At 42.2% G+C, this 13240-nt stretch overlaps 1 protein-coding gene across 1 annotated transcript; it reads left to right on the top strand.

Annotated features, from left to right (window-relative positions):
* Window positions 1-694: 694 nt before the first annotated feature.
* manf (mesencephalic astrocyte-derived neurotrophic factor) lies at window positions 695-11500 on the top strand. The gene is made up of 4 exons (XM_072280715.1): window positions 695-867; window positions 7051-7178; window positions 9634-9775; window positions 11227-11500. Exons 1-4 carry the CDS (start codon window positions 768-770, stop codon window positions 11409-11411), a joined length of 555 nt encoding a protein of 184 aa, XP_072136816.1. The 5' UTR covers window positions 695-767; the 3' UTR covers window positions 11412-11500.
* The last annotated feature ends 1740 nt before the right edge of the window (window positions 11501-13240 follow it).

Here is a 13240-nt window from a genome sequence, read left to right as displayed (position 1 = left end):
TGGGAATCACTGCTATAAACCTATTGCTAGAAAATGGGATTGTTGCAGGTGTTGTATAGCACGGACATAGTGAGACGAGATATTCTTCTACTCTACCACTCTCATTTTTGGCAACAAGTGGCGTCTAATGGTATAAAATAAATGATATAAAAGTAACTTTCACTTCAAAGTTTCGAGGGCACTCGTCTGCTTGCCTTCGCTGTTCAGTGAGTGAGGGAAGAATCACATTAGGGCTGATACACATAATAAACGTTAAAAGCGTCGAAAGAACGGGGAAAAGGAATGAAGGTTGAATTTGAAACTGGACAAACTGGTGAGGCTGAACGGCAGCAGAATGGGAAGTACAGTATTTAGCGAAAATGAATTCCCGCTGCACGACTTTCCTCACCGCCTTCCTACTCCTAAGATGGTCACCGGAAATCAATTTCCTTGCCCCGCAGTGATCTGCCGCCCCGAATCGTCTCCAGGAAGAAGCGTCACTTCCAGACACCCGGTGTATGATTTCTATTGGTTAATTGCTGCGTGACCAATCATCAGACGCCAACTGGCCGCCGGGGGACTTCGCCGGGCACAACCTAACCCAATAGTGTTACGTTTCCGAGATGTAGATTGAGTGACACATCCATTGACCTCTCAGTGACAAGAGTACTAGGGGCGGAACAAAGCCAGGAGAGAACGTGGACCAATGGGCGTGTGGAACTTTGGGTTGGTTGCGCGCTGCGGTGTGTTGCCGGTAGATACCGTGCGCGGCCAAGTGCGGTGTGGAGATGCAGCGGATCGGCGTGATGTTGCTGGTGGGTGGTGTGGTTGCCGCCCTCATCTTCTTCGTGATGCCATCCGAGGCGCTGAAAGAAGGAGAGTGTGAAGGTAGGAGCCGGGCTGGTGGTGTGGAGGGGTCCGCGGCGGAAGCAGTGTGGGCCCCACTTCTGGTCCTTGCCGTTGTGGATCCTGTGCTGTCAGCTACTCCATCCAGTACTTCAGCCCTCATCCTGCATTCACTCGTCCCCTTCAAAGTACTTTAACTGTGCTGAAAGAACCCCTACCGTGCATCCTCTTCCCACGTGAGGACTCGGAGCAACACACACAAACTGCTGGGGGAGCTCAGCAGGCCCGGCGGCATCTAGGAAAATGGTACAGTCGGCGTTTCGAGTGTCCTCTCTGAGCTCCTCCAGCATTTTATGTGTGTTGCTCAGATTTCCAGCGTCTGCAGATTTTCTCTTGTTTGTGAGGACACGGACTTGGTTTCCACTATACCTACGGGTTCTCCTTTGTGATCATGTTTTAATTTTTTTTTTCTAGAAGCTCTTCCAAAGCAGACAAAACCAGTGTTGCTGTTTCCTTAGGGAAACTTGGTGTCCTGGAGGTTAGAGAAAAGTTAAGGGGAATACGCCAAAATGTGAGAAGCTAGGTTAAAAGCTAAGGGGAATTGTTAAGGAATTGGGAGGGTCGAAAGTGAGTATGAATAGATGAAAATTTCCCCATTTTAACGGATAAACCCAGTATTACTACATTTCAGTAATGTAGAGATTAAATCTTGAGTGGCAATCTTAAAATGTGCTGAATAAAAGCAATGGAATAAAAAGTTCAAAAATGAGAATTCAAATGTATTATAACAAAATGCACGCAAAAGTTGCTTGCAACGAAGATGTGGACGATTGTGTTTGTCAAAAAATGCGAGTTTAAAAAGGCCTTACAAACAACAATGAAACTGCAGATGAACCTTTTGTCTGTTTTTCTTGCCCTTAATGAAGCTTTCACTAAGGTAGGTTTCAACTAAGATTGGCCTCCTCCTCTCTTGGAATCAAAATCAAGTTTATTATCACTGAAGTCTTATGCCTTGTTGCAGCAGTACAATAGAAAGACAGAATTACCACTCATGGCAAATAAACATAGTGCAAGAAACGATAAAAGAACTAATGAGGTGGTGTTCATAGACCATTCAGAAATCTGGCAGAAGGGAAGAAGCTGTGCCTGAATCATTTGAGTGTGGCCGTCAGGTTCTGTCCCTGCTTCCCAGCAGTAGTGATGAAAGTAGCACATGCCTCAGAAGGTAAGGATTCTTAGTGGAGCTGTGTTATTGAGGGACCACCCCTTGAACATTTTCACTGGTGATGAGGGCTGTGAACCTGAGGGAGCTAGCTGAGTCTTGCAATCCTGTGTATTGCAACCTCCATATCAGACACTAATGCAGCCAATCAGAATGCTTTGCACTGTACATCCATAGAAATTTGGTGACATCAAATCTCTTCAAGCTCCTAATGGACTGGGAGCCCTTGTGATTATTTTAATGATAGATCCTCTGAAATGTTAATGTCCAGAAACTGGAAGGTGTGGAGCTGCTCGCCCTTTCAGTCTCCCATTGGATGCACATGTAGAGTTGAAACCGTAGGCTGATTAGGGGATGTAATCGTGCTCTAATGACAAAATTGCATTATATAAAACCACTGTTCCAGATTATCTCAGACTTGCTGAGTAACATCAGTAGAAATCCACTACTATTTCTTAAGAACTGAATACAGTGAATCTGAGGGCCTCACTTCTGCCAAAATGAACAGGATGATACTGATTTTTTAATCAATGAATGCGAAAACCAGATTAATCTAGAAGAGGAACATTTGATTTTAATTTTCACTGCACTTGAGATTTCTGGTAGCTTCTTCCCTTTGAGTCAGTTGCAGGGGGGAAAAAAAAGGATTTTTTGGCAAGTTGATTAATTGTATTTACTCTTATTTGAGCCTGACCTCCAATTTCTCTGCAGTAGTAACTATACCAGGTCTTTCTTTATGTAGGCCATTGTATGCAAGTGCAATCACCATTAGCACATGACAGAAAGTTGATTTCTGGCATTACTAGGGGAAAAAACTTGATGTTTTAAGAAGCAGTGACTAGATTTGGAATTCACAGAATAGATACAACACTGAAGGAAGGAATTTGAATTACTGAAATACTCCCACTCCCTTTCTCTTGCACATGGCAATGAAAATTCATCCCTTGTAGGTATTTATCTGGATCTTTCTTTTGATCAATGATTTAATCTACTTCCACTGCTCTGTGTGGTAGATCCTGACCACAAGGTGTACTTAGAAATGAGGTGGGTGGTTGAAGTTATCTTTTAATTTTGGTTATTTTGCAAGTCATCTTAATTCTATGCTCCTAGTTCATGCAGTTATTGCCTGTACTTCCGTTAGGGCCTGTAACAGCATACTGTGTTTGTTGGAGAATGATTCTAGATTGAATAAATCTCCTGCACCACCTCTTAAGAAGTTTCTTTCACAAAGAGTACATACAGAAGTGAATGCAGTGCTTCAAACCAGTGTTTTTTTAAGTGATCATAACTTCCTTGATCTCGTGCTGAAGAGTGTAATATCCTTGGCACCACCCTTGAAACTATTATTTAGAAGGTTACAGCCAGCATCTCTGCACCTTTCCCTCAGCAATATGGTTGCATCCCATCAGGGCTAGCTTATTTATTCACTTTGTGTAGCTACAACATCAGAGTCAGCTGTGGCCGGGTGCTTCCAATGCATCGGCAGTTCTCGGCACCTGGAGGTTTATGGCAGGGAGAGTTTCTCCTTTTTCCCCCTGCTATCGGGAGTCGATCAGAACTTTGAGACTTTTTTTTGCCGTGCCCATGGTCTGCTCTTTATCAAATTATGTTATTGCTTTGCACTGCTGTAAATATATGTTATAGTTTGGTTTGTCCTGTTTTTTTTTTGTGATATCACTCTGGAGGAACATTGTATCATTTCTTAATTCATGCATTTCTAAATGACAATAAACGAGGACTGAGTGTCCTCATAATCTAATTTAATCTTTCTGAATACTGATATAAATCATTTAAATGCTCAATTATGCTGCCAAGGCTGTCTGCTGTTTCTATTTCTACACTCTCTCATGCTGTATGAGAAATGGTGCACTTTTGAAATCCTTGTATGTTTTTGTACCTTATAATCAGCCTGCAGGATGATGCTGTAAGTAAGTGTTTTATTGAACCTGTGCACAGTGTAGGTACGTATAAGGAATTTGACTTTCTTTGCTTATTATTAATGCTGCCATGGTCCACAAACTTTCCTTGTGTACTCACTCCTCCCTGCCCCCTCCAGAATCCATGCAGTTACTTCCCCATCTCCTTGCCATGGGGAAGCAACAGGTCAATGCATCTCCAACATTCCTCTTCTATTTCCATTCCCACCAAATAAACTTCAGTCATACCTCTTCAGTATACACTGCAAATATGAATATATCTGAATCACTAGCAATATTTGCATACTGTTATGAATAATAGTCAAGTATTAACAAGTAATCCAATGACCGAGACTAAATGTCTGGGGAGATACTCAGATCGCAGCCAGTGGGCCAGGAAGCAGTAAGTGCTACACTTTACAGTGTCAGGTATGAGATCAGGGTCCGCTTCCTGCTGCTGCGTTAAGGAGTTTATACGTACTCCCCGTAATCCTGGGTTTCTTCCCACATTGGAAAAGTGTCAGTTTAGGGTTAGTTCTGACCACGTTCTGTTGGGTGCTAGAAGCATGGTGACACTTGTAGTCTGCCCCTATCACATCCTCGCTGATTTAATTTGATGCAGTCAAAGCATTTCACTGTGTTTTGACACACAGGTGACAAATAAAACTAAGGTAATCTGTTTGTAGAATTCCCTTGTAACTGTCATTTGACTCATCTCCCTGCCCCCCACCCCACACCCATTCAGTTGAGAGAGTTTAAGTACTGTTGTCATAGAACGCTATGGCACAGAAATGGGCCCTTCAGCCCATCTAATCCATGCTAAACTATTAATCTGACTAGTGCCATTGACCTGCACCCAGTCCACAGCCCTCCACACCTCTCATCCTTGTAACTATCCAGTTGACCTAGTTGTTGAAATTGCACCTGCATCCACAACTTTAACTGGTAGCTCGTTCCACAACTGAGTGAAGAGGTTTCCCTTAAACATTTCATCTTTCACACGGGTGTGTTCTGCTGCTGCTGTGGCCAATCTGCTTCAAGGTTCGATATGTTCAGAGATGCTCGCACACCACTATTGTAATAGAAACATAGAAACATAGAAAATAGGTGCAGGAGTAGGCCATTTGGCCCTTCGAGCCCGCACCGCCATTTATTATGATCATGGCTGATCATCCAACTCAGAACCCCGCCCCAGCCTTCCCTCCATACCCCCTGATCCCCGTAGCCACAAGGGCCATATCTAACTCCCTCTTAAATATAGCCAATGTACTGACCTCAACTGCTTCCAGTGGCAGAGAATTCCACAGATTCACCACTCTCTGTGTGAAGAAGTTTTTCCTAATCTCGGTCCTAAAAGTCTTCCCCTTTATCCTCAAACTGTGACCCCTCGTTCTGGACTTCCCCAACATCGGGAACAATCTTCCTGCATCCAGCCTGTCCAATCCCTTTAGGATTTTATATGTTTCAATCAGATCCTCCCTCAATCTTCTAAATTCCAATGAGTACAAGCCCAGTTCATCCAGTCTTTCTTCATATGAAAGTCCTGCCATCCCAGGAATCAATCTGGTGAACCTTCTTTGTACTCCCTCTATGGCAAGGATGTCTTTCCTCAGATTAGGGGACCAAAACTGCACACAATACTCCAGGTGTGGTCTCACCAAGGCCTTGTACAACTGCAGTAGTACCTCCCTGCTCCTGTACTCAAATCCTCTCGCTATAAATGCCAGCATACCATTCGCCTTTTTCACCGCCTGCTGTACCTGCATGCCCACTTTCAATGACTGGTGTATAATGACACCCAGGTCTCGTTGCACCTCCCCTTTTCCTAATCGGCCACCATTCAGATAATAATCTGTTTTCCTATTTTTGCTACCAAAGTGGATAACTTCACATTTACCCACATTAAATTGCATCTGCCATGAATTTGCCCACTCACCCAACCTATCCAAGTCACTCTGCATCCTCTTAGCATCCTCCTCACAGCTAACACTGCCACCCAGCTTCGTGTCATCCGCAAACTTGGAGATGCTGCATTTAATTCCCTCATCCAAGTCATTAATATATATTAATGCCTGGCTATCTGAGTTGCAGTCACCTGCCTGTCAGTTTGAACTAGCCTGGCCATTCTTCTCTGATCTGTCTCATTAACGAGGTGTTTTCGTCCACAGAACTGCCACTCGCAGTTTATTTTTGTTTTTCACACCATTCTCTGTAAACTCTCTGGGCTGATTTTGGCGAAAATTCCAGGAGATCAGTAGTGTGAGATATTCAAATCACCCCGTCTGAACTGACAATCGTTCCATGGTCAAAGTCACTTGGATCACATTTCTTGACCATGTCTATATGCTTTTATGTATTGAGTTGCAGCTACATGATTGGTTGATTAAATATTTGCATTAACGAGTTGGTGTGGCCACTGAGTGTACATCTGAAAGGACTCCTGTCTCCTGGTTTGTTTGAACAAGGTGGTCTGTAATCTGAATTCCACTTAACCTAGTTGACCTCTTCTGCCCACCAAAGTGGCACAGGTGAAAAGAATTGCTGGTTCTAGGGCTGGGCAATATGGCCACAATATCCTAGCAAGGCCCGCAACGGATATGAAATCAGCTGTTGAGACTTTCATGTATGTCTGTCTCTGAAAGCAGAGCTGTGAAAAGCATGTGACAGAATTATTATTGGGTAGCCCACAGGAAAGAGTCGGAAGCCTTCAGTCCAGTGAGAAAATTGTTCCCACGTTGCACATGAGTGCATTTCTATAACTTACTGAGAACCTTTTGTGCATGGTATATTCACGGCTGTTTGTGTTTACTATTAGTTACATCAAAGGTTTTAAGTGTCCTCCTGCGATGCAACAGTAATTTTTGTTTCTTGTAAATTATACATTATTTCAATGGGAGAATTGGGAACGAGCAGGCATAAATTTGCAGTTACCTGTTCAAAGTTGAAATTGGAGGATTGGTGTTTTTTTTAAAAAATCGGAACTCTTCCATTATTGCAGTTAAATTCTGCAAACAGCTTGTGCTTCCAGCAGAAAGCCTTTTGTTCTTATATGCCAAATATTCAAAGCCCTTTTTTTTCGTCTTGCAGTTTGTACAACATTCTTGGATCGGTTTTACAAATCACTAGTAGAGAAAAATGTAAAATTCACTACTGACGTAATAGAGGAAGAACTAATCGTGGCATGCAAGGATGTCAAGGGCAAGGAAAACAGATTTGTAAGTGGTTGCTAACCAGTATTTCTACCATACAACTTGCATGCTTGATGTAACTTTTACCTATTCAAAGTAGCGTTATGTTTAATCTAAATATCTCTAAATTTACCACCTGTGTTACTTTAGCAGTGACAACAAGATCTAATCAAATCCAATCATCTTTCAAATTTTTGAATAGTGTCAGCCACTGAGTTGACAAATTGTACTCAGTGATATGTGTGGTGAGAATCCATACTCTAGGTACCTCACAATTCAAGCTAAGTAAGGAGGTACAGCTATTAGAGTTCTAAACAACACACACAAATCACTAGTGGAGGAAAATGCAAAATTCACTACTGATGTAATAGAGGAAGAATAAGAGGAACTCAGCGGGTCAAGCAGCGTCTATGGAGAGCAATGAAAGTCAGCATTTCAGGCTGAGGCCCTTCCTCAGGGCTGAAAAGGAAGTGGGAAGAAGATGGGTGCGGGATCTGAGTATAAGCTGATGGGTGAAACTAGGTGAGGAGAGGGGAATGACGTGAGAAGCTTGGAGGTGATAGACCATAAGATACAGGAGCAGTGGTTGGCCATTCGGCCCATTGAGTCTGCTCCATCATTCAATCATGGCTGATCCAATTCTTCCAGTCACCCCCACTCCCCTGCCTTCAAAACCTATCTATCTCTGCCTTGGGTGCACCCAATGACTTGGCCTTCACAGCCGCTCGTGGCAACAAATTCCACAAATTTGCCACCCTCTGACTAAAGTAATTTCTCCGCATCTCTGTTCTAAATGGACATCCTTCAATCGTGAAGTCGTGTCCTCTTGTCCTAGACTCCCATACCATGGGAAATAACTTTGCCATATCTAATCTGTTCAGGTCTTAAACATTCAGAATGTTTCTGTGAGATCCCCCCCTCATCCTCCTGAACTCCAGGGAATACAGCCCACGAACTGCCAGATGTTCCTCATACGGTAACCCTTTCATTCCTGGAATCATTCTCGTGAATCTTCTCTGACCCCCTCCAATGTCAGTATATCCTTTCCAAAATAAGGAGCCCAAAACTGCACACCATACTCCGTGTGGTCTCACGAGTGCCTTATAGAGCCTCAACATCATATCCCTGCTCTTATATTCTATACCTCTGGAAATGAATGCCAACATTGCATTCACCTTCTTAACCACCAACTCAACCTGGAGGTTAACCTTTAGGGCAAGAGTGGCCAACCTTTTACATTTCATGCGTCAATTTTATCACGCACAAGTTCGGATGTGATTTTTTTTCCACGCATGAGTTCTATATTAACATTTTTACAAGAATTGAATGGGGGTACAAGAGTTGTATGGCACATCTGAACTCGTGAGTGAAAAAATTCATGCATGGAATGTAAAAGGTTGGCCACCCCTGCTTTAGGGTATCCTGCACAAGGACTCCCCAAGTCCCTTTGCATCTCTACACTTTGAATTCCCCCCTCATCTAAATAATAATCTTCCCATTTATTTCTTCCACCAAAGTGCATGACGATACACTTTCCAACAATATATTTCATTTGCCACTTCTTTGCCCATACCCCTAAACTATCTAACACTCTCTGCAAGCTCTCTGTTTCGTCAACGTTACCCCCTCCTCCGCCTATCTTTGTATCATCGGCAAATTTAAGTTGAATAGGATAAAGCCTGGAGAAGAAGGAATTGGAGAGTAGAGTGGACCATGGGAGATCAAGAAGCAAGAGGGGAGCCGGAATGGAAAAAGGGAGATGGGGAGAAATCATCTGAAGTTAGAGAAATTTCTGTCTCATTATAGGAAGAATGTGGAAGCTTCATTGAGGATTGGGGGGGGGGGGGTGGAAATTTACTAGGATGTTACCTAGATTAAAGAGTACCTTTTATGAACATAGGATGAGTAGTGACTTGATAGAGGCTCAAGATAAGAGGCATTGATTGAGTGGACTTTTTCCTAGGGCAGAAATGGCTAATGTGAGGAGGCGTCATTTTAGTGTGATTGGAGGAAAATATAGGGGTGACGTCAAAGGTTATTTTTACACACAGTGGTGAGTATATGGAATGCCCTGCTGGCAGTAGCGATAGAAACAGATATATTAGGGGCATTTAAGAAACTCCTATATAGGCACATAGATGATAGTAAAATGGAGGGTTATGTAGGGGAGAAGGATTAGGATTTTAGAATAGGTTAAAAAGTCGATTTAACAACATGGGTTGGAGAGCCTGTTTTGTGCTTTTATGTTCTATTCATCATTAACCCCTCCCCCCTTTTCCGTCCCAATAAAGGGTCTCAGCTTGAAATGTTGACTGTTTATTCCTTTCCATAGTTGCTGCTTGACTTGCTGAGTTCCTCCAACATTTTATGTGTGTTACTCTGGATTTCTAACTTCTGCAAAATTTCTTGTTTGGAGTTTAAGAGTTTGGAGAGGGACATTTGTGGGTAGTACACAAATTAATGCATCATTTTTTATTTTCAGTGCTATTATATTGGAGCAACAAGTGATGCAGCAACCAGAGTGGTCAAAGAGGTTTCCAAACCAATGAGCAATCATGTGCCGATCACTAAAATATGTGAAAAACTGAAGAAGTCAGATCATCAAATCTGTGATCTGAAATATGGTAAGGACCGGTGTAGGGGAGGGCATGTGGCACTCGGGCACTTGTGTTATGAAGGTGTAGATGGTAAGGACCAGTGTAGGGGAGGGCATGTGGCACTCAGGCATTTGTGTTATGAAGGAAATGTGATTTCATTGAAGTAGGTATGTGCAGGCATTCACAAAAGTAATAGTGAAATAAGCGTACACAACTAAAGGAGTGTTCTGAGAGCTATCGCAGACTGTGCCAGATAGCCTCCTATATCATAGATAAATATGAATAAAAATACATATTTTAATCTGCTGTTAATAGCAGCATAAAATCTACCGTCTGATATATTTCCTAATATCAGCACTCCAACCCCCATCTCCCACCCCCTCTATAGAAGAGACTGTTGTATACGATGGGTGAAAGGAGCTATTGAGCTCTGAAACTAGAAGTTGCAGTGGTCATGCTTTCACTGCGCCTGGGACATTTCACTCTGCTTATTCCATCTGCTTGGTAACTCTTATTTAAAAAAAACAAGTTAGATTTGCTTTATACAGGCACATTTAGCAAGTAATAATTGTTAACTAGTGTCAGAAGCTTAGACTTTTTTTGGAAGAATAAGCACAGTATGTGAAGTACTTTAAAATATAAATCTCACAGGTTAATGATATTAGTTGATCAACTTTTATTAAATCTTTTTGATGAAAAGTTATCAAATTGAACTGTGAACTTTTCGTTCTGCTCTGATGCCTGAAATGCTGGGTACTTTGAGTATTTGTTTTAATTATCCCATCATTACTGTAGCTCACCTTGTTCTGCTATTTAACATCCTGGAGCTTATTGAGAAAGAACTGTATTCATTTTGAATTCAAGAAGTCCCAAGCTGAATTGGCAAGTAACAGTTTCACTTGCGTTGTACATTGTCCAGGACACAAGGGATAATTTCATCTGCTTGCAGTGATATTCGAATAAAAATAACATGGCAAATAGGTAGAGCATTTGCAGGTTAATTTCAAGTCTGCGGGCTCATTTGAATTTGTCTTTGTCTCTATGCTTCCCTTTTGGGGATGAGTAAAACCAGTGAGCTCCTCGCTAATTAGCAATAAACTGAAGCACTTTTGGCTCAGTGATGGTGCTCACCTGAATCACAAGGATGGGCTATGCTCCCTTCAAGAAAAGCTGACTTATAATCTTGAGTTGACAGATCTGAGGGGTGTTTTTCGTGTTTGCTCCTGGTGCTTTCAATTGTATGTTTTTTTTAAATCGGTGCACTGTCAGGTGGGTGTGAAAGTTGATGTGGCATAACTTCAAAACTAAGTGCCTGGTGTTTTGGCTGCTATATCCTGTGCTGAACAGAGAAAGTGATCAAATCTCAATGTTTGCACACAACTATCTTTTCAGAAACAGAGACTTACTGTCTCTGAGGGGTTAAGGATAATGTCACTGACCATATACCTGTCTTTCCCTTCTGCTGTGCCAAATGACAGACAAGCAGGTGGATCTGAGCACAGTGGATCTGAAGAAACTACGGGTCAAGGAACTGAAGAAGATCCTGGATGAATGGGGCGAGTCTTGTAAAGGCTGTGCTGAAAAATCGGACTTCATCCAGAAAATCACTGACCTGATGCCCAAGTACGCACCCCATGCTGCCAAATCGCGTAGCGATCTCTAATGACGCCCTTGCCACTATCTCATGACTGTACATTCTCCATCGTTTTTCACTTTTTTGTATTTATTAATAAAAAAGGGACTTTAATGCCATGATTTTGTTATAAAATAGACTGATTCTTGGGACATGCTGTTTTGTAGAGCTTTTCTTTTTGTTTGGGAAGTGGAGGAAATTAACAGGATGTGAAGAACTTATTAAAGTTGTCCAAAACTTGATGTTCACTGACTTTTCTAAGTGGTTAATGAATGATCATGCCAGCAGATACCCAAAGATAAAAGGGTATTTTGTTAATACTTCTATGCTGCTTGTCTTGGCCTTTGATATCAGACTAGTTCCAGCTTTCTAAGTAATTGCCATTCTTGAGAAAGGCCTTGTGTACGTAGTTTTGAGGAAGTCGAACTGCTTTCTCAATTGCTCACACATTGTGAAACCCAAACTTGACTACTTAGTGTTCTTTTTCAGAAAGGTTCTATGACAATGAACATATGGCCGAGGTTTTTTTTTCCTTCTCTGAAAACAACTGAGGTTGGAGAAGGGACTGCAGTCACTGCAGTTTTCCTTACTGGAAAATGAAGGTGTTGAGGACCTGAAAGGGTTGAAGATGACTGAGATGACCTCATCTTTTTTCCCCCCAGTAGAAATGTTGTTTGTAGAGATATGGTTACATTTGTGGACAGGATCCAAAGAGCTTTTAGATTGCTCAAAGAACTGAGACCGTGCGCCAACCTGAGAGAAAGGCAGGGTTCTGGCAAACAGTTAGGTGCAAGATTGCCTTGCTGACGTTTGGTGCCATTTTTCCTGGTCTTCCAGGAGTTCCTCACCCACTCTCCACCCCCACCCCCACTGAGTTGTTTTCTATCCCTCTAAGTTGAGTGGTGAGAAAAATTGTACAATCTTTGCTTTACAGTTTTTAAAGAATATTTTTTAATACCAGATACTGTATTTCTTTTGATGTAAAGCATTAAAATGACTGCTTCTTTCCATGCCTCTAGTATGGGCACATGTTCTTCCCCACCTACTGTCCTTCTCAGTGATGTTTCACATATAATCACTTGTTAGTCATGCACCCCAGAAACAAATCCTTCCAACTGTCAACCACCAGCCCTTTTCTACCTGATCCCAATTTTCTCCCTTGCACTCCCATTGTCCCAACTGTCACCCATATTCCCCAAGAGCAACTAAGTAACTAATCTGCATCAGTAGTTGGCAAATTTTTGTTATGTGACAGGAGATCCCCATGACACGGGCAGCATCCAAGGTCAAGATTCAACCTGGGTAGCTAGAGGATTGTGTCAACAAAACTATTGCCTCGAAAGGACAGCTAGGTAGGCAAGAAGGGGTGGTGTGGCTTTTGCTTTAAAAAAATGAAATCAAATCCTTAGAAAGAGCTAACAAATGACCAGAAGTAAAATCCCTGTGGGTGGGGTTAAGGAACTGGGGGTTAAAAAAAGACATTGATGGGAGTTGCATATGGGTCTGAGTAGTAGCCAGGATGTGGGATACGAATTACAATGGGAGATAGAAAAGGCATGCAAGAAGGGCAATATTACAATAGTCATTGTGTATTTCAATATGCAGGTAGGTTGGGGAAATAGGTTGGTGCTGATTTTGGATCCCAAGAGAGAATTTGCAGTATTCCTACAAGATGGCTATTTGGAGCAGCTTGTGGCTTTGAGCTCACTGGGGGATCAGCTGTTTCAGATTGGGTGTTGTGTAATGAACTGGATTTGATTAGGGAGCTTAAGGTAAAGGAACCTTTGGGAGTCAGTGATCATAATATGATAGAATTCACCCTGCAATTTGAAAGGGAGAAGCTAAAGTTAGTGACATTA

Source organism: Mobula birostris, chromosome 16 (assembly GCF_030028105.1).
Source record: "Mobula birostris isolate sMobBir1 chromosome 16, sMobBir1.hap1, whole genome shotgun sequence".
NCBI classification, from domain to species: Eukaryota; Metazoa; Chordata; class Chondrichthyes; order Myliobatiformes; family Myliobatidae; genus Mobula; species Mobula birostris.
This window is presented reverse-complemented; position numbering and strand designations above follow the sequence as displayed.